Here is a 22,276-nt window from a genome sequence, read left to right on the forward strand (position 1 = left end):
AATCAACGACTGTAGAATTCACAGACTAATGCTCTACCACTGTGTCACTGCCATACGAACACAATGTATGTACAACCATGGACTACTACATCTAGAGGACGAGACTCTTCGAGGTTTCCTATGTCGGCCATGTAATTTTTTTTACATCAGCAGTGAAAAAAGCACAAAAAATTATTAGTTGACTTAATAAATGTTCCTATACTTGTAATTAATAGTTTTCTAGATATTTGTAATTTCCTTACAGGAGAAAGGGAAGAAAGTCCGTTTCACCGGTGCTACCTAGCGGCCAAGTTCCAGAAGCTCTTACAACTAAACGTCTGCGACCGGCAAAATTTGAAACATTTTTTGAAAATCTTTTGTCTCTGTTTTCAACCTATTTACATAATTTTCTAACGTTGGGAAACATACATATAAAAAACAGTTTTTCTTTTCATTTTGTTTTCCTTTTTCTGACGGAAATGTTTTCATCCTTTTCCTTGCGCTATGGTCAACTTGCTCACCCCCCACCCTTTATAACTAAATGTCAGTTAATAAAAGAAAAAGCTTCCAAATCTGTCACACACAAAACGTTTCTAGAATAGCAGTCGAACCTTTGTATTGTTTTGTTTGTTTTGACAAGGACTTGGTAACTAGAACTTACATTAGTCGCTAGGGGGCACCGGTGAAACGACTTTCTTCCCGTTCTCCTAATACTAAAACTTAAATATCTATTTCATTTCAAAGATTTTCTAAAATCCATTTGCATAATTGTAACCGCCTTTTAAAGCTCTATCGATTGATGTGTTTTATATATTTCCCCGTGAAATTGACCCAACCGACGGGCTTTAACACGGCGAGATAGGAAAAGAGTCCCGTCCTCTAGATGTAGTAGTCCATGCCCTATTTGACTTGTTTTGTCTTTTGTGCAATTCATTATAGTTTTTTTTTTTCACTTGCCCAACCTTTTTAAAGTTTAAGCTTGGCCATATCATTGAAAATGGGTGTTTTGAATTAAATAAAACCGCTTGAAAAGCACCTACCCGAGTAATGATCGATCAGCAATTTTTAAGGTAGATAGGTCGGTGCGGTTTAACGTGTGCGGAAAATTACGGTATTTTGGGCAATACTAGAAATAACGAAAATTCAAAGAATTTACGGAAAACGCGGAAAGAGAAAAAAAAGGAAATACAGAAAAATTTCTTTAAGTTCACAATTTAAGTTCCACAAATAAAATTCCACAGTTCTCCTCATACCTGACGCGGAATGCTAGAGGTGGAATTTTCCCTGAATTTTTTCAAATCCTTTATAGTGGCAACGGCAACTGGAAAAAAACATGTTGGAAGTTTCGCGACAATGTCACGGTTTAATATTTTAAAAAAATTACTTAAACATTTTACAATTAAATTTTGTTTAATGAACTATGTATAGGCATTGCGTCTACATATGATTCAGATTTTTTGAAATCAAACAAAATATTTTAACAATTAATTAAAGTACTTTTAAGTAGTTATTCCCATAAGAGACCATGTAAAAGTCGCCTACATACTTACACACACTGCCAGCGTTGGAAATTTAGGCTATTCCAGTTTTCGTCTGATTTTTGCAGACGAGGGCTCTGGGAGTACGCCTACCATGAACTCCTATATCTTGGTTAGGCTGTCAGGATTCTACGGTATTTTTTTTAAATTTTGGTTTTGTTTTAAATTTAAATGAAAATTGGCAATACGTTTTTTAGCACATAGCTACAATTGATTTTCATTACTATTTTATTCTTCGTTTTATTTTATTTTATTTTTATTGTCACCTTTTTCCAATAACAACGTCAATGACTATACCTGTCATTTATTTTTTATCGTTCTTCGGTGCAAATTTATCATGTCATTGTGTAATCAAATACAATTTATTATTCGAATTCGAAATAAATATAATGTCAAGAAAGTTGAATTGATGAACTGGTAAAACATCCACAAATTCTCTGGACCCATCGTGTTACCCAAAACAACAATCTGGCCTTCAGTTAACAATTATTGGAACTGCTCATCCGTTAGGGTCTAATTCAATTCAAAGAGTAAATTTTAGTTCATGCATTTTATTATATAACGTAGTAACAAACCTTGATTGCAACCACAACAGCCTTGAATTCACCCTTTTGAGTCGCCCTTCGATGCGGTGATCAGGCTCTTCATGTAGACTGACTCCAAAACTATTCTTGTCGGTGTCCAGCTTGAGAGCACGGACATTCAACTCTTCCTGAATGTATAGTTCCATAGTCCACAATTCATCCAACGATTCTTGCTCACGGAGGATAACAATCACTTCCGGCAAAGTGTACTGCGAATTATTTGAACGACAAACAATAACGGAGTCATGCTTCGATGCGGTGATCAGGCTCTGCACCTAGACGGACTCCAAAACTGTTCTTTTTGTGTTGGGCAAAGCCTCTTTCTCTCTCCCAAAATCCATCATATTTTGCAAAAATTTATACACTAGGTTGAGATTGTCGGGAAAACTTAAATCACAAATATAATACACAGCAAACAAAATTGCATCTGATTCAGCAGCCGACGGAGTATTATTTTGATTGGGATAAGATCCGCTTTGATGTTACGGCGATTTCCAATAGTAATTAATCCGGGTTGGATCATTCCGTCAGATTCACATTGTTGCAAAGCTTCAGATAGGTTAGTTCCATCCTAAGGCCATAAAGGCAAATTTTTTATTTCTTATCAGTTAATTCTATTTCAATTTTGACTTACCGGGAATCGGTAAACAAGTGTTTGAGAAATATTTTTAACATTCGGAAGTGACGAATCTTTCGAGTACCTAGATGGGCGAGGTGGGAAAAGAATGGGAAGAGATAAGAATATGACAAGTGTCCTGTCGTTTGCCGAATCTAAAATTGTACGAAATTGATGTAAATAAATAGATGTACAGTATGTTTATATTATTTATTTTATGTTTACCAAGTGCGAGCAGGGGATTCTCATAAGAATCTAGTAGATCCATCGTAAGCTCTCTAAACCCAGGCAAAAATCCGACACAATTAAATGCATGTTTTAATATTGTGTTTATATTGGCACACTTAAGGACGATATAAATTATGTATTGAATCATACTAAAGTCTAAAATATAATTTTTAGATAAAAAGAATAATGAATTGTGTCCCACTTGTGGTATACTAGCATAAGTAAAATAATAAATTGAAACATGGAAAAATTGTTCTCAATGCGTATCGAACTACGGAACTATATATCGGTAGCCGTACGTGCTACCAACTGTGCCACCTTCGATAGTAATTGACTCAAGAAATATCTATCCAAATTCGATTCAAGTGCTTTAGGTGATAGAAAAATTTTGGAGATTTTTTTAATATTTGGAAACATTTGATTTTACGTGATAGAATTTGGTTTTCGAACATCAACGATTCATAAAAATTGATTTTGTGAAATTTATAATGATAACTTAACTTAATTGAATTAACATAATAATTTGAAACAGATCAATCGACATTATAAAGTTAAACTTTCGTATTTATGCGGATACTTGGAATAGAAGTGGCTAAACAAAATAAAAATACCCTGAAAAATTGGTTCTTCCCAACTTTCCAAGTCCATAAAATATTCGGGGTATAATCTCGTTTATTCGGTTCAGGCGTTCACAAGTCCAAAAAAATTATGGGATATTATTTGATAATATAATGAATGGTATAAACACCCCCAAAAATTTGGGAAAATGTAAAAAATTTGCTTTTTCTTATTATTCCTGGGTTGCTAACCCCGAAAGAATTATATCCTTTTTAACAGTCATATAATAATTTTCCAAAATTTTACGCACTAATCACATCTATGCACTATGTTAACTTTTGTTTCATCGGTGTGAAACACGATCTATTGAAAACTATAATATAACTCATAATAATTGACTTCTAATAATATATACATTAAGCAATAATTGCCTCCGCCTTGTATCAAACTGCATAATATTACTTTTTTATCACATTTTATTACCAGTTTGTAAAGTAACAAATAATTAATTTTGATAGTATGCGATTTATTGAAAACTAGCATAATTAATTGCTTCTGTTTTATTAGCATGTATTAAATTGCATATTGTTACTTTATGATCATACTTAATACAAACTAGTATGATAAAATCAGGCTAATATATCATTAATTATACTAGTATGCGATTCATTGTAAACTTGTACAATTAATTGTCTCAGATTTTTGGCTGGGAACGGTTCAAGAAATTCTCCGTGTTTTTTTTATATCTCCATTGCCAAAGTTTTTTCAATTATTTTCATCTTTCCGTAAATTCGTTTGTTTGCCACCCTTCAACAAATCTCAGATCACAATCAACCTATTTACAATCAGAAAAACTTAAATATATTGTACATAAACACCAGGGATCGGCCCGATAATTGAAACCCGGCTTACTACCGGAAGGTACTGGTGGTAAGTTGAACAAAACGGCTGAAAAAAGTGTATGTGCTGTTCCAGTACCATGGTATAAGAGCTTAATGGTTGAGACACTCCTATCCCTGAAAAGTGTTGTCATTTTCAGGAATGTAGTTGGCGCTGCTAAACAACGTAGTCGAGATTGTTAGGGAGGTATAGGAAAAAAACATGTTTTTCGATTTTTTGTTGTTGTAATGTTTTCATAGCTACCAAAATTTTTATTCCCATAGAAAATAGCTTTATATGTATTGTTCATTTTTCAGAAATGAATCAAAATTAATATGTAAAAAGTTATGAATTTTGAAAAATCGCTACTTTTACCAACGGGGTTTTGAACATTTTTGGCGCATATATAAGGGAAGCTGGGTTGGGCAATTTTCCCCATAATCCCGCCAAATGGTTGCTGATTAGCATTTCTCATAGTTTATTTTCCTTTTCATTTGGTGTTTTCTTTATTCCGTAGTTTATTTGTTAAATAATAAGACAAGAAATGTAGCAATAGAGATTGTTTTATTGACTGAAAGATCAAAAACTTTGAAACGAGAATGCAAATACATAGTGTTCTCAAGCTGACCATCGACAAGAACAGTTTTGGAGTCCGTCTAGGTGCAGAGCCTGATCACCGCATCGAAGCATGACTCAGTTATTGATTGTCGTTCAAATAATTCGCAGTACACTTTGCCGGAAGTGATTGTTATCCTCCGTGAGCAAGAATCGTTGGATGAATTGTGGACTATGGACCTATACATTCAGGAAGAGTTGAATGTCCGTGCTCTCAAGTTGGACACCGACAAGAATAGTTTTGGAGTCAGTCTACATGAAGAGCCTGATCACCGCATCGAAGGGCGACTCAAAAGGGTGAATTCAAGGCTGTTGTGGTTGCAATCAAGGTTTGTTACTACGTTATATAATAAAATGCATGAACTAAAATTTACTCTTTGAATTGAATTAGACCCTAACGGATGAGCAGTTCCAATAATTGTTAACTGAAGGCCAGATTGTTGTTTTGGGTAACACGATGGGTCCAGAGAATTTGTGGATGTTTTACCAGTTCATCAATTCAACTTTCTTGACATTATATTTATTTCGAATTCGAATAATAAATTGTATTTGATTACACAATGACATGATAAATTTGCACCGAAGAACGATAAAAAATAAATGACAGGTATAGTCATTGACGTTGTTATTGGAAAAAGGTGACAATTAAAATAAAATAAAATAAAACGAAGAATAAAATAGTAATGAAAATCAATTGTAGCTATGTGCTAAAAAACGTATTGCCAATTTTCATTTAAATTTAAAACAAAACCAAAATTAAAAAAAAATACCGTAGAATCCTGACAGCCTAACCAAGATACAGGAGTTCATGGTAGGCGTACTCCCAGAGCCCTCGTCTGCAAAAATCAGACGAAAACTGGAATAGCCTAAATTTCCAACGCTGGCAGTGTGTGTAAGTATGTAGGCGACTTTTACATGGTCTCTTATGGGAATAACTACTTAAAAGTACTTTAATTGTTTGTTAAAATATTTTGTTTGATTTCAAAAAATCTGAATCATATGTAGACGCAATGCCTATACATAGTTCATTAAACAAAATTTAATTGTAAAATGTTTAAGTAATTTTTTTAAAATATTAAACCGTGACATTGTCGCGAAACTTCCAACATGTTTTTTTCCAGTTGCCGTTGCCACTATAAATGATTTGAAAAAATTCGGGGAAAATTCCACCTCTAGCATTCCGGGTCAGGTATGAGGAGAACTGTGGAATTTTATTTGTGGAACTCAGGACATTTCATGTCAGAATAGCAGACAATAGACTAAGAATTATTATATTGTTAAGTAGAATTTGTATGTTTTTAATTGTAGCAAAAACAAAACACAGAACTCACAAAACAAACAAGTTTCAAATTTTTTGATAGCCAACATACGAATTCCACGAATCCAATTCCACGATTCTCCTGTTATCAATAAACGGTTATTTAAAAATGCATCAGAAAATAGTTTGTCCGTTGACCCTGCATGGTCTGCGGAGATTAGGATCAATTTTCTACAGCTTATAAAATAGGAAATACTGCTCACGATTGGATGTAAGGGGTCGCCGACTCTTTTCCAAGGTGAACTTAAAGAAATTTTTCTGTATTTCCTTTTTTTTCTCTTTCCGCGTTTTCCGTAAATTCTTTGAATTTTCGTTATTTCTAGGATTGCCCAAAATACCGTAATTTTCCGCACACGTTAAACCGCACCGACCTATCTACCTTAAAAATTGCTGATCGATCATTACTCGGGTAGGTGCTTTTCAAGCGGTTTTATTTAATTCAAAACACCCATTTTTAATGATATGGCCAAGCCTAAAATTTAAAAGGGTTGGGCAAGTGAAAAAAAAAAAACTATAATGAATTGCACAAAAGACAAAACAAGTCAAATAGGTCATGGACTACTAAATCTAGAGGACGGGACTCTTTTCCTATCTCGCCGTGTTAAAGCCCGTCGGGTGGGTCAATTTCACGGGGAAATATATAAAACACATCAATCGATAGAGCTTTAAAAGGCGGTTACAATTATGCAAATGGATTTTAGAAAATCTTTGAAATGAAATAGATATTTAAGTTTTAGTATTAGGAGAACGGGAAGAAAGTCGTTTCACCGGTGCCCCCTAGCGACTAATGTAAGTTCTAGTTACCAAGTCCTTGTCAAAACAAACAAAACAATACAAAGGTTCGACTGCTATTCTAGAAACGTTTTGTGTGTGACAGATTTGGAAGCTTTTTCTTTTACTAACTGACCTTTAGTTATAAAGGGTGGGGGGTGAGCAAGTTGACCATAGCGCAAGGAAAAGGATGAAAACATTTCCGTCAGAAAAAGGAAAACAAAATGAAAAGAAAAACTGTTTTTTATATGTATGTTTCCCAACGTTAGAAAATTATGTCAATAGGTTGAAAACAGAGATGAAAGATTTTCAAAAAATGTTTCAAATTTTGCCGGTCGCAGACGTTTAGTTGTAAGAGCTTCTGGAACTTGGCCGCTAGGTAGCACCGGTGAAACGGACTTTCTTCCCTTTCTCCTGTAAGGAAATTGCAAATATGAAAACTATTAATTACAAGTATAGGAACATTTATTAAGTCAACTAATAATTTTTTGTGCTTTTTTCACTGCTGATGTAAAAAAAATTACATGGCCGACATAGGAAACCTCGAAGAGTCTCGTCCTCTAGATGTAGTAGTCCATGAATAGGGTACACAGTCATGATATTGGGTTTTGAAACCGGTTCCACTACCCGAATGCCCATGAGTGGAAATGAACAATTATTACAGTAATTTTAATGAAATTATACCGTTGCATAATTAAGTAATATTCTAATAAATGAAAAGAAAATTATAAAGTTAAAAGGCATTGTATTTCAGAAACGAAACAGAAAGAAAAATAAAAAATAAACCAAAATAATAACAAATACAAAACAAAAATCTAATGGCTCGGTGGGTTTGGGTAGATGAAGGAAGATGCGCTGCTACACGATGTAAATAATTCCCCTTAGTGTCGTAGGAGCGATTCCTACCACCTTCCTATGAAAGACGATAGGGCTCTCCGGCGATCGAGATCAAGTTGCCTTTGATTTCAGTTACGGCCTGACACCACCTTTGCATGCTATTTATATTCTTAGTAAGACTTTCAGTAGAAATATAATGCCAGGTAATGTTTAGGGCCGTGTATAAATAGGTCTTTGATGTTCTTGGGATTCGTGAAGGTGTTTTAAGGCCAAGAGATAAAATATTAAATAAAAATATTTCAATATATAAAATTAAAATAAAAAATAAAAATATGTTAAACTTTGTTATAATTCCTACATTAACATTTATTGCCATTCCAGAAATTTGGAATTAGAGCTAAGTAAATAACTACTGAATAGACATTGAAGAAATTGTGTCATCTGTATTTTGTTGTTAAAAATTTTTCATGTTGACGTTTTACGTCTGCTACTCCACACTAATCAATATATTGTAACGAGTTATCGCCGATGGGTTCGGTGAATCAATCTCGGTGCATCAAATCTCTTCAACACTCAAGCACTTCAAAAAGTAAACATAACTGTTCTATTAAACTACTGGCACGAAGGTCTACACTTCAGTCCCATTTATAGTCTTTCAGGCGTGGGAAAGAGTCAGTCGGTGAATCTGATGCATCAGCAATCGGATGACGCTCGAATGACACTTCCGTCGGTCGTTTGTCTATCCATTACAGCTATAACGGATGGCGAGAGTTCTCTTACGATTGATGCGTGAACGCTACATCCCCCCTTCAGCCTGCGACTCGTCCCGATCGCACTATGACGACAAAGAACAAGGAGAAAAAAAAAACATAAACCCCAAAACAGAAGAGACACGAGCCATTTTCAGCCAAAAATCAGTGCTAAGAAACAATTTTCAGCCAAAAGTAAATGAAAACAAATGAATGCAAAATTCAATGTAAGCAAATTTCACAACAAATGCTAGAAGGGTTACTGGTCAAACCAATAGACATAACCCCCCCCCCCAAAAAAAAAAACCAAATTACCAATAAAACATGCATAAAACAAAAATAACAGCTACAAATAGCTATTGAGAAGAGAAAGAAAAGATACACAAGAAACACCAAAATAATTTCAGAAATTCGAATAATTCCCAACAGAATAGGGGAGAGAGAGAAAGAAAAACAAAAGAAAAAATACAACGGGTCGGGGAACAGTTATAAACGCTCTTCCACCTCGGCCTCATGAATAGTCAACCGACCTTCCAATTCGACTATGCGTTGAGTCAAGGCTTTTATGGTTGTCCAGGTTTGGCGCAAACGAACGAATAGAATTGCTCCCAAACCAAAGAATAAAATCGCTATAACCGCTATTAATTCGAAAGAGTACCGAACTGTTTCAGGTTGCCCCGCGCCCCGTCTAACTTTCTTTTCTTCCTCAATGATACGCAGATGTTACCCCATGAGGGCTACGCGACCTTGAATCATCGCATGGCGCGTCAGTATCGGCTGGCTATTCTGGGTTCTTGCCCCCCTCCCTTTCTAGTATAGTCTCACTAGCTTCGGGTGCTTTCAAAACTTGCCCTACCTTTTCAAGCTCAGTGAGCGACGGCAGTGACGCATTGTTCAGTGCATACTTGACACTCTTCCTGAAGCTTGCTAGAAAAATCCAATTATCCATGTGTGCGGTACACGACATTGGAACTTCAAAGACATCAAAAGGTTAATAATAATAATAATAAAAGTAATAATAATATAAATAAAAAGAAAACTCAAAAACAGGTAAATGAATAAAAATTCTAAGACCATTATTAACCGCGGCCACGACTACTTTAGCTTCAGTGTACATCTTCCAGACATCGCCCTTCTGAATGGATGGACTCAAGGACCATCCTGACAGTAGGACAGATTTAATTTCTTTCAGGGCGGGTTGAACTTGCAGTGGTGGAAAAAGGGTAACTGGTAGACGTTCCATAGCCATAGCAGCCAATCTAACTGCAAAATTATCCATCACCTCTTCGATCCATCCAACGGCGGACCCAGTTTCACGGAACGCATCTCCAACTTTTGTGGTAGCAATCCATTGCCTTTCGACCTCTTTCATCACCCCTTCCATTTTGTTGTCCAATTTCCAGGCCTATCGTTTGATTCGTGCAAAAGCCGTCTGTAGCTCGGCTACGGCGTCGCCACTTGCCTTAGTTTCCCACAGCGTCTCGTTAATGAGAGAGGCATGAACTTCCAAGGCATGCACAATGGATGTTGTCTCCGTCGAAAGCTTGTTGATCCAGTCGTTCATGTGTTCAAGATCTGCTTGGGTAGAGACCCCAAAAACCCAGTTAATAATTCAACCTCCTCCATCCACTAGGCCACGTTTCACTCCGGACTCTAGCACACCGACGGCTGTTTTTAGTTTTTTCCAGCGTTGATGAATCTTCCGCAGCTTCAACAATTCTTCTTGTGCCCGTTTTTTCACATGTTGTTGCAATGCCTGTTTAAACTGAGACTTAGATCCGTCGTAGTGATAGGAAATGACGTTCATTCGAATGTCTAACCACTCGTATAACGATTTTATCACTTGGTCCACTGGATCAAACGTAAAATCCGTCAACACTACCCACTACGAGTCGGAGAATGCTAATTCTCCTTCCGACTTGAAGAGCACCCCTTGATAGGCGACGATTTCGCTGGCAGCTACTGGACCCGGACCTGACATCACGGTAACTTAAAACATCAACGGAAATGCCAATAAGAATGTTTTCCTCGGAGCCCGTATTCTTGTAGAGCGTCAAAGGCCGACGCCTTCGGGTGCGATGGCTGTAGCAAAAAATCTGCCACCTCCGACGCATCTGCTGATGGTAGAGCTCGAGTCTCCGCCCACTTGGTGACGTAATCCACGGCTACAACAATACTTTTATTTCCACTCTTGGACAGCGGAAAAGGTCCCAGAATATCCATCCCCAGTCTCTCAAATGGACGTTCACTCCTTTGAATTTCCATAAACCCTGCTGGTCGCTGGTAGACTGGTTTTCGGGATTGGCACTCGCGACAAGCCCGCACAAAATCACGCACGTCCTCAGCCAAGGCCCACCAGTAGTATCTACCCCTCACTTTATCAAGAGTACGAGTGACACCTAGGTGGCCGGTGGTAATGTCATGATGACAAGAGCGCATTATCTCGTTCTTAAAGGATTGAGGCACACATAGCCTTAGTAAGAGGCCGTCGTTAACGACCTTGGTCTGGAACAGCAGACCGTCCTTAAGGCGATACTGGCTGTATTTCCTTCCTTTCTCCAGCCCCGCGAAGACTTGGTCCCACTCCACTTGCTGCGCTTGCTGAAACTCACTCTTACTTTCAGTGTCCACACTGAAGGCAGCTAGATTACCATGCAGCTGTTCATCGAACTCCTGCGGTGCGTCGACCGGATAGCGAAAAAACGCATCTGCATCCATATGTAGCCTTCCATTACGGTGTATGATCCGTAGCAGAAATTCCTGAAGCTGTACACAGCAGCGGTAGAGTATTTAACGTAACATACTTAAGTGGGCCAGGATTACTTACAAGACGAAACTGCTTACGAGCTTAAGATACTTAAATATTTTTTTCATACTTACATTTGTAAGTAACGATTAAGCATGTAAGTATGTGCCAGAAAAACCTCCAACATACTTGCAAAATTGTCCCTACTTACCTCATACATTACCTACTTGCACATTGTGGCTATTGCTAGCCTACTTGCCATTCAACCTACTTAAACTATTAACCTGCTTCATAATGAAATCCAATGAATAGGCCCACGATTAAAAATTTCATATTTATTTCCATGAAGAACAGTTCCACATTACATTATAGTATGACACGTTATACACAGCATGAGACTTGACTGACAGTACTGAGTTGGGTTGATGGCATCACTTCACCGAGGCAGCAGCATTTAAAAAGGAACCACCATTATTATATTAAGCGGGACTGAGAGCGATACTCAAATAACAAGAATGATAAACTTAATCGGAATCACGATCACTTTCGGAATTTTCTAACGCCAAAGACTCCGCAACTTCGTCTACGATAAAATTGTTGAACTTATTTAAGAAGTCCTTAAGACAAGTGGGAATTTTAACTCTCGACTTCTTTTTGGGATTATCTTTGGTCAAACATTTAACATCGATAATGGCGAGAACAGAGTAGGCGGCTGCGTAATCTCGATCAATGACGTAGTACGTTGCCAACAGATTCAACAAAGCAATGTGTAGTAGACTCGGCTGTCCAAGTGTGACTGAGGCTAGCCTCTTTGTATTAGCTAAGCCTGCCACTAGTGGCGCTAGTAGATATACAACATCGTTCCTTTTCATAACACGAAAAAAAATTAAAAAAAACGGGAAGATGATGCATAATTATAGATGACAAGGTGGCACTAGCAAATGAGCGTATTAAAACAAAACTTCATGTAACTGGCAATTTTAGAGGGGAGCTGTTACTCTTGAACGGCTTCCGACGGTTCGGCTGGAGTTAGACTAGTCGACTCGGCCGCTGGTTCCGCTCCCAAATTTTCTTCTGTTACTTGCGCAGCCGGATCAGGAGGGCGAGCTGGGCTCAATGAGACGGACCGTCGCTGCTCTGGCAATAGGGTGGGACGTTGCGCTGCCAACCTGGAACTACTCCGGGAACTCGATGGCCAGACTTTGACCGTCCGTGGCTTGCGAACAACTTGACGAGCGACACGAACAGGATTTGGAGGGAGGGGCAACACCACAACTGATGGAGTCGGCTGCAGAGCTGGCGGCTGAAGTACAGCCGGCGGCTGCGACGAAATAACCGACCGTGGCAAGGACAGGGCCGGAAACGAAAACACCGACTGTTGCCTGGAACAAGGTGTGTAGACACGACTGGGCTGCTGCTGCTCCAAGGACGATTTAGGGGGAACTGCTGACTGTTTTTGAGCTGTGGCCTTTGCTGGATGAACGACAGGTTCTCCCTTGCAGCAATTAATTGCTCTTCGGTTTCTTCTGAGCTCTCGGCCATCGAGAGTTGCGATGACATATGAGTCTGGTTGTTGGCACACTAGCTTGACGTTTCCGCGTACCCACTTTTTTCCTACACGAACTCTGACTGGCTGACCGAGTGTTAGAATGGAGTAGCGAGACGAACGGGCTGCTTTTTGATGAAAGGCTGCTGTCATTTGGCGACGCTTTAATGCCGCTGCTATAGCTCCCGATGACACGTTTTGATGACGTAATGCCTCCGACAGGAACGGTAAACTTCCTCGTAGATTTCGCGACTGAAACAACACTGACGGTGAGGGCAAACCATTGCCGATGGGAGTTGAACGAATTGCACGGAGTGTATCCTGGAGCGTGCGACCATCCTCCATGGACTTAACAAACGCCGCTTTTACAGTTTGTACTGATCTCTCCGCCTGACCATTTGACTCTGGATAAAATGGACTTGATGTGACGTGAGATATGGCGAGATGACAAGCAAACGCTCGGAAGTCAGCGCTGCCAAATTGCGGGCCATTATCCGACACAAGCACTTCCGGCATTCCAAAATCAGAGAATATTTTATCTAATTCTTTGATTGTGGCTGCACTTGTTGTTTAGGTCATCTCGACGACACAGGGCCACTTACTGTAGTAGTCAACGGTTAACAAGTAGTCTTTACCACGTAAGTGGAAGAAATCCGTCGCCACAAGCTGAAAGGGGTGATCCGGAACTTCCACTGGATAATACTGCTGATGTGGATTTTGGTGACGCCGCTCTTGACATATACGGCATCCGGCTACAAGGTTGCGTATTTCCTCGACATATCCTGGCCAGTAAGCAACTGATTTGGCTCTTTCGAGACATTTAGACTCTCCGAAGTGGCCATCATGAAACTGCTTCAATATTTCCGACTGCAGAGAGACGGGAACCACCACTTGATGTCCTCGCAGTAGCAAACCACCAGCTGTTGATAAACTGGCAATTTCCGACCAAAACGGCTTAGCCGGCACCGGGCAATCTCGTTTGTGATTTGGCCACCCCACTTCCACTAATCCGATGACAAGCTGCAACGTAGCATCACTCTGAGTAGCCTTAGCATATTTTTCTTTAGCCGTTTCTCCTGGGATGACGTAGCTGAGCATTGCATGTACAAATTCTTCATTTATTTGTGACTGATCTGTCGCGTATTCCTGAGTGTCTGGCGCTCTGCTGAGCGTATCTGCCAGATAGAGTTCTTTCCCGGGCTTGTAGAGAAGTTGATAACTGTAAACCTGCAGCTGTAGTCGCATCCGCTGAATTCGGGGGGAACACAATCCAATTGGCTTATCCACCAGTCCAACCAGGGGCTTGTGATCAGTTTCTACTGTCACCTGATTTCCGTAGACATAGTGATGGAAGTGTGTCATGCCAAACTGCACTGCTAGCAACTCCTTTTCAATTTGGGCATAGCGACGTTGTGTGTCTGTCAGTGACCGCGACGCAAATTCAATGGGCTGACCATCTTGCAGGAGTACAGCTCCAAGCCCATAAGGGGACGCGTCGACTGAGACCGTAACCGGTAACTTTGGATCAAATAAGCGCAAGACCGGCGCCGAGCTCACTAGTTCTTTGACGGACTGTAAAATGAGGGCGCTACCGCTGTCCCACACCCACTCGATGTCACTTTTTAACAAATCACGCAACGGTTTCGTTAGAGTTGACAAATGTTCACAAAATTTGGATAAATAGTTCACCATTCCCAACAACCGCTGTAATTCTTCTTTTGAACTCGGTTCTTTAAACGCCTTAATGGCACTTACTTTGGCTGGATCTGGCTTTAACTGCTGGAAGGAGATGACATGACCGATCCATGGCAGCTCCGGGAGGAGAAACTTGCACTTTTACGCATTAAGTTTGAGATTCACTTTTACACATCGATCAAATACTGCTTGCAACCGCTGGTCGTGTTCTTCTCGAGTCTCTCCCCACACGAAAAAATCGTCAAAATATATTTCAACGCCTTCAAGATCACCAAAGAACTGTTCCATTGTCTGCTGATACACTTCCGGTGCCGAAGAGATGCCAAACGGCAGCCGCAAGAAACGATAACACCCGAATGGTGTTGCGAAAGTCGTCATATAACTGGATTCCTCCGTCAGCGGGATTTGTAGAAACCCAGATGTTGCATCTAGCGTGGAGAAATACTTGGCTTTGCCAATGCGGGCAAACAACTCTTGTGCTGTCGGTACCGGATAGTGTTGACGCTTAACTTCTTTGTTTAAATCAACTGGATCCAGGCAAATTCGGACGTCACCATCGGCTTTTTGTATAGCTAGCATAGGGTTAACCCATTCAGTCGGTTCCGTCACTTTGCAGACTAATTTCAATTTTTCCATGTCATCAAGCTTATTCTTTACTGGATCTCGTAGCTTAAACGGCACTCGTCTTGGCGGGCGAACAACTGACACGTAATTGTCTTTGAGTTTGATATGATGCTCCACTGGCAATTTGCCAATACCAATGAAAACTTTTTGATACATTTTAAACTCATTCGGTAAGGTGGACTCCACTCTGTTGCTATCTCCCATTGCGTCTACTTGTTGACGTGCAGATGTCTGAACAAGGCCTAGTTCACGGCAGCTGGGCAAACCCAAGATGGGCACCTTTTCTTCTTCAATTACTATAACCCGCAGAATGTACCGTTTTTTCTTAAAGCATACGGCGACGTCTTGTTGCCCCAGGACATTTAATGACTGACCATTATACGTGCGTACTTGCGGACCAGGCTTCAGTTGTGACTTTGAGCGATTCACTTTTTTCAAACCAATTACGAGACAACACATTACACGAGGCACCGGTGTCCACTTTGAAAGTTATCGGATAATCGTTGACTAGGAGTTCAACGTTCCACTGCGAGTCTTGGCGATCACTCAACGAGTGAACCACATACGAGTCTATACTACCAACGTTTTCTTCGCTGTCACAAACTTTCTCAAAATGGTTGGGCTTACCACATTTTGTGCACTGTTTCCCGTAAGCTGGACAATTACGCCTAGAATGACTGCCACCGCACCACTTACAATTTGTGATTTGTTCGACACTCTTGCGATGTCCAGACTGGTCTGCTGAGCCACGTCGGTCCGAGGGCCTCGACCGTTTGAATTTTTCCAAGGTCAACTTGTTGACCGCCTCTGCTGACATTTTTTCAGCTATCGATGATGATGTTTCACACGCTCGAATAATTTCAACCGCCTTCACCAATGTTAATTGAGGGTCGAACAACAATTTTTCACGTGTTTTAACGTCTGCCACACCGATAACGATTTGATCACGCAGAATGGAGTCTCGTTGTGTATCATACTCACAGGTTGCGATAAGGGACTGAAGTTCCAATAAAAACGACTCACATGACTCACCCTCACGTTGATGACGAGTGAGAAACTTGTAGCGTTCAAAAGTTTGACTTTTTCGGGGTTGAAAATGAGCATCAAACTTAGCCAAGACTGGATTAATTTTGTTTTCATCACCAGCTGTTGTCCACGTGAACGTCTCGTAGATTCGGAGCCCTTCTAGGCCTAGCAACGTGATCAATACGCCCACTTGAACATCTTCATCGTCTTTGTTTTTCTTTGTGGCCTTTAAGTACCACACAAACTGCTTTTTCCAAAGTGCCCATTTAGTAGGCAGATCACCATCAAACGAAAAGGATGACGGTGGATGCAATTCACTCGCCATGCTGACTAATTGGATGAATCTATTGACTTTACTTCTGACACCATGTAGTAGACTCGGCTGTCCAAGTGTGACTGAGGCTAGCCTCTTTGTATTAGCTAAGCCTGCCACTAGTGGCGCTAGTAGATATACAACACAATGCACACACTCTTAGTTTGGATGTTTTTGAAATTCAACACCCCCCCCGCCAAAAATTAACATGGAATGGACATCATCGCCCTCGAAAAACCACATTGCACTGGGATTAAGGCCATTGTAATTAGGCTCAACAGGCTAACCAACCAGACGTTTTTGAATAACCGGTGTAGAATCTGAAACCCCACGCTTTGTTGAGCACAAACTATTGATTGTAAGTATCACATCTACATCTCCACGATTTCTATTTGAAAAAGTATGTCCTCCATTTTTTCGTTTCGAAAGAAACTGGCGAAAATTGGTAATAAATTCATCAAAGTTTTCACAAAATTTATCTATACAAGATCGCACATTGGCTCCATTCTAGCAAAATCTTCATAGACCTGGACGAAAGAGAAAAAAAATGTTAGCTACTGGAGAATTACTAGCGACTAAAAGCACTTTACAATTTCAAAATTGTTGTAACTCAGGATTTTTTCCAACATTGCCTTTGTCGACAACTTCTTTTTCGAATTGAAAATTTCTTTTCTAGCCTTAAACTCTTCAATTTTTTTTTCTTCTTCCTCATCCAACAAATCGTTGTTGGGGTGCTCGTCGTCGATATCATCTCCTGATGGTTGGATACTATTGCTAGCATCAAGGACATCGTTTGTTGTGACAGCGGCCGCCTGTTGTTTTTTGGCATGCTTCTTTTGATTCCTGGCCAGCTTGCGACGTGCTCCATGTTGTTGACTATCTAAACTATTATTAATGGCACGAATCACCTTTTCTTTGACAGTTACCTGCAATAGATAACGCAATATTTAACAAAGGAAACAATTACACAAAAGGATATGTATAAAATTACATATGAGATCGGGCCGTGGTCTCTCAGAACGTCGTATTTCGTCACAATCATGTAGGCGTAGCTTCGGAACAAACCCTTGTTACCTAAGGGCTGAGTCCTTTTGAAATGCATCGCACAAACTGCAATGAATTGATTTTGGTGCAAAAGCAACAAATTGTTTTTAATTGCCAGAGCAAGTTGTGGGTTAATCTCCCAAGATTCAGAACCTTTTTGGGGGAGCGTAAGTGGAACACGGGATTCTGTTAACCATATTAAAAGAATTAGCCCAAAATAGAACACTAAATCGGTCAACAGCCACAAATGAAAGACAAATTATTTGCTTAGTTGTTTTAAAATTTCCGGTTCAGTCGCCTGATCTCTTGCTATCTCTCCGTCTGAATCGGCTTGGAGATGGTTTCTATTTACAGTGGTCTTAGAACCAGAAGGCCCTAAAAATAACGTTAGTTATGTGGGAAAGTGAAATATTTAAGAGAAAGGGGTTACGAGGATTTTTCATCGAAGTGATCAGCGTCGTACAAGGAACACGAGAGTTGCTTGCAGTTACATCATTCAGTGAGTTTATGCTGCCATCCAACTGACCAATGTCTACATATGTGCTGTTGTCCTCAGCTTCAGAGATTTCTTTGCGTTGGCAAAATTTCTTCACTCTCTTGGTATTGACTGTCAACGGTATAGAAAAGAATAATAGAATAAACAGTAAATATAGTTTATCTCCACAATGAAGAATCTTACTTTTGCTGCTTGATGAGGCCCCAGTTAGTTCTAGTGGAACAGAATAAGGTGTACTTGTGTACATCCTGTCTTCTTCCAAGCTGCTGTTAAGAAAGTCTGTACTTTCTGCACCTTCACTGATGTCACCATTGTTCGATACATTATCTGAAATTGAAAGAAGTTTTAAGTTGTGTTTAACATTACATCTACTTTACAGATGAGTTCGAACAAGTTTTCTTACCCAGTTTCTGACCTGGCTCCTCACACTCACTGAATTCAACTACAGGTTTACGCAGCCTTACCATTACTATGTCTTTATCAAACAAAACCACATCTAAATGAACTTCAATTGGTTGTCCGAAATCCTCATCGTATTCACAAATGATTAGATCCTCAACTCGTGTAAGCTTTGATTTGTTGAACTGTAAATCAAGAATTGACATGTCATCTAACATTTGTCTTAGTAAAGTTTCCTTCAGAATAGCCAAATCACTTCGCGTACTAGGTGCTGGCAACTTAACGCATTTTGACCTAACAGGATTTTTAAGTGACTCAAATTGTACGCATAGTTTGCGTATTACCGACATGCTGGAATTTGGAACCTCAGGCTCGATAGCCGACAGACAAGACGATTAGACGAAAAGCACATGCCTGGTTGTCTGCTAAAAATGGCAGCAGATGGGGCAGCAAAATGTAAATCCCTAAACACGTTAAATCAAGTTTTGTTTTCAAACAAATGTATTTTCATCACAACATGTGATAGTAGTTTGGGACCACATGTAATTCGCTTTCGTATTCAAATGAGTGAAGAGGCGCGTCAAAAGATAAAGCATGACGTTCGACGACACAAAATGTTTTTTGGGGCACAGCAATAAAAGAAAATCGATCAAGACAAAATAAACGAGTTTCCATTTCTTTCATGATAAAATAAATGCCGTGATCAGAAATAATCGCGTCTGGGATTCGAAAAAATACTGCCTGTTTGCAAAGTTTAGGTAACTGTCTCAAAAATACAGTGCCAATTTTACATTTCCTCCCAGCCATGGTGATTTTTTTAATGGATTGAATTTTTGAATTTTCCCCCAATGGAGTAGCGTCGCACAAGATATTACACCATCGCGCATATTTCACAGCAAAAGGGGTATGGCTTTCATTTACTGAATAATCTTCAAATTTACCAAAATAGTGACCTTCGCCATCAATTCTTATGTCCATGCCAACAAGTTTTTGATGGTGAGAGGCTAACGTCCAAGGGACGTTATGGAAGTTAGAATTCCTTCGCATAATTTTCTTAAACGGGGCGTTCTTTGACTCATAACGGAAACACCACGAGAAGCGGGGGGGCCCAAACTGTTTGATTTGGCTGGGAAAATGGATAAGTGAATGTAGTTTAGGAGTGATCGCTTTTCCAGCGGAATCAGTTGGCTTCGGATATAAAAACACATGATTTTTGTTGTGAATCTCGATGTTTTTCTGTAGCACTGCCAATTGCTTTTCAGTAAAGGAATAAGACTGAAGGGACGACATTATTTCGAGAAGCAGAAGGAAGTTTGCATAATGAGGATTTTTGCTACTAACAAATTCCCCAAAACAATTGCAAGACACATTGCAACTGATGACATCTCGGAAGACGAGAAAGACAACTTTTTTAACTCCAATATTTCACTTTTTCTAAATGGAGGAGGAGATGTGAACTCTCGGCCACTCTTAAGCGTTGAGATGTTGTAATTAACTGTTTCGATAATGGATGAGTCATCAGGTATGAGAACTCGAAGCAGTAAAGCTATTTCGAGATTTAGAGTTCCTTCATAAAAATGTGCATAAGATCATGCATGAAACATTTAGTGGCATCAAAGTATCTCAAAACGGAAAAAGGACACCTACGATTTACACCGTACTGACAAGACAAAGCATCTCTTGCGGCTTGTGTTTGATCGACTATTTATAATTCCAAAACTTGTTTTTCATGGGACAATTTATCACGTAAAATGCAATCGATTTCGCAATGAATTGTTTCCAAGTTGTCACGATGAATAGTACAAGTTCTACATGGAGATTTAGCAAAACCCTACCCTTCTTTGAACCCACACACAAAGTTGGAGGCTGGCATATCACCAGCAAAATTCAGTGAAACACCAAACCACTTTTTTTTTCGTTCCGGACTGTTAGAGTTACACCATTCTCAAAAACGAATCAAATCCTCTATAAAAGATCTTAAAAAAACATCAGACCCACGTTGCTTCAACAAATCACAGCTAACGATCCCAAGTAATTGAATGCTACGCAGGGATGAGCGAAACTGAGGAGGGAGGTTTAACAACACCCAGTAAAATACGGAAACTTTATGTTTACCCTTTTTACTACCCAAAGGGTTTGCGAGCTCAACTTCGTCCATGTAAATTTGAAAGCAAAGGATTGCACCATTTTCACGAATGAAAATAGGGATACTTTTAACAAAAGTTCCGTCCCAAACATCAGACTAGCAATTCTCAACATCGGTTGTGTGAGATTGGAAACTTCACAGTACAGCGCTGTTCACTTCTTTTACTGACAGAAACTGTTGTAACGACTCTAAAAAGGGTACTACATACTCTGTCTCGAAGACCTCGTCCAAAATTTGACCTAGTTTCTCATCTTTTATCCATTCATACAAAGGTTCATCTTGATCGAGAATGACCGACTTTGGCATAATGGTAGGAAAGAAGTTTGTCCAAATTTTCTCTAGTCGATGACGAGTGAGCTGTTCTTCTTGGTTGATTCGCAGGAAAGCTGCTTTAAACTCGGTACTACTAGTTACTTCAGTAAATAATAGGGCAGCAAGTTTTTCCTACAATTAATGAAAAAAGGAGTTAGATTCGTTGAACAAGTAGTTTACATGTATTCTAGAGTTCTACCTGAACGATGGCCATATTTCTTGAATAATGCTCATGGATGGACTCAGACACAAAGAGCAGGGCCTCGTAGGTCAGGAAATATCTTTGTCGCAATATAAGTAGCAAGCCAGCCTCCCATTCAAATTCACTAAACGCAGCACCAGGAGTGAAAAGGAGGGATTCAATTTTACGATGAGAAGGAACCAAATTTTGCTGGCCAGAATGTTGGGGTTGTTGTTCGTGATCAAAATCATGCCTATCTTCAGCTGATGATTGTTCAAGACCAGCCCTGACGTCATCAGTTGTGTTACTACTAGCAACAACCACATCTTTAATGGACGCGGGATCACTAGCCTTGTCTGAATTTGAATTTAAACAGATATAAAGGGTTACATACTTTTAATTTAAAAAATATATACTTTACTTACCATTAATAATTTGAACAGCAGCAGCATTTTGTCTAACTGTCGTAGTTTCTGGATGGCATTTGTTCCAGTGCCTTTTAAATGACGCGAATAAATGGTACACACCGTCGCAACCTTGATGTTTACAAACAACATGAAAACCTGCCGATTTACCATGTCTGAACTTAACGTGTTCATAAAACGTTTTAGGGCGCCTTATTGAAATTGAGACTGAGCACATGGAACATGAAACTTTCTCCGACATTGTAATCGTGACAGTTATGTCGTCTGTACACCACTCGAAAGTCGACTAACAAGTTGAATCCAGTAATCGATATATATAGGCTAATCGATATGGGGCTCAATCAAATTTCAAAAGTGAGCAAAAGTTTTTTCAAACTTACAATAAATACACCATAATTCCCTGTTGGTAAAAAGAGGGTGTTCGTTCAATTTCGGGAATTTTTACCCATTTCCAACAATCTCAAATTACACGCAAATCTCAAAATTTTACGTGACTAAGCGTTCACTTTCGTTCATCAGCCAAATGAATTTTTTAAAAATAAGTTTCAAAAGACAAATAAACAATAAATGAACTTTCAACGATTATCCCTAGCACTCGAATTCGTTCGTGAATTCACGCGTGCAAATGTTACTTGCACTTTTATAGTGGAA

The 22,276-nt window shown here is 39.4% G+C and overlaps 3 protein-coding genes, 1 long non-coding RNA gene and 1 pseudogene across 4 annotated transcripts; 1 reads left to right on the plus strand and 4 right to left on the minus strand.

Annotated features, from left to right (window-relative positions):
* On the plus strand, positions 1-423 carry LOC116919061. The gene is made up of 2 exons (XR_004391771.2): positions 1-131; positions 245-423. It is a non-coding gene; the product is annotated as an uncharacterized LOC116919061 (long non-coding RNA).
* Positions 424-11,738: 11,315 nt separating this feature from the next.
* On the minus strand, positions 11,739-12,979 carry LOC116926057 (annotated as a pseudogene).
* Positions 12,980-15,659: 2,680 nt separating this feature from the next.
* LOC123471272 lies at positions 15,660-16,634 on the minus strand. Its single transcript, XM_045172405.1, has one exon. The coding sequence runs from the start codon at positions 16,632-16,634 to the stop codon at positions 15,660-15,662; it is 975 nt and encodes a 324-aa protein (XP_045028340.1).
* A 60-nt stretch (positions 16,635-16,694) lies between these two features.
* On the minus strand, positions 16,695-18,971 carry LOC116926569. The gene is made up of 7 exons (XM_032933522.2): positions 18,566-18,971; positions 18,346-18,489; positions 18,097-18,273; positions 17,934-18,041; positions 17,614-17,852; positions 17,213-17,548; positions 16,695-17,149 (listed from the first exon to the last, which is right to left on the minus strand). Exons 1-7 carry the CDS (start codon positions 18,909-18,911, stop codon positions 17,102-17,104), a joined length of 1,398 nt encoding a protein of 465 aa, XP_032789413.2. The 5' UTR covers positions 18,912-18,971; the 3' UTR covers positions 16,695-17,101.
* A 1,060-nt stretch (positions 18,972-20,031) lies between these two features.
* On the minus strand, positions 20,032-21,888 carry LOC116926584. Its single transcript, XM_032933542.2, has 3 exons — positions 21,626-21,888; positions 21,219-21,556; positions 20,032-21,151 (listed from the first exon to the last, which is right to left on the minus strand). Exons 1-3 carry the CDS (start codon positions 21,864-21,866, stop codon positions 20,843-20,845), a joined length of 888 nt encoding a protein of 295 aa, XP_032789433.2. The 5' UTR covers positions 21,867-21,888; the 3' UTR covers positions 20,032-20,842.
* Positions 21,889-22,276: the final 388 nt, after the last annotated feature.

This window comes from Daphnia magna, linkage group LG1 (genome assembly GCF_020631705.1).
Source record: "Daphnia magna isolate NIES linkage group LG1, ASM2063170v1.1, whole genome shotgun sequence".
In the NCBI taxonomy this organism is placed as follows: Eukaryota; Metazoa; Arthropoda; class Branchiopoda; order Diplostraca; family Daphniidae; genus Daphnia; species Daphnia magna.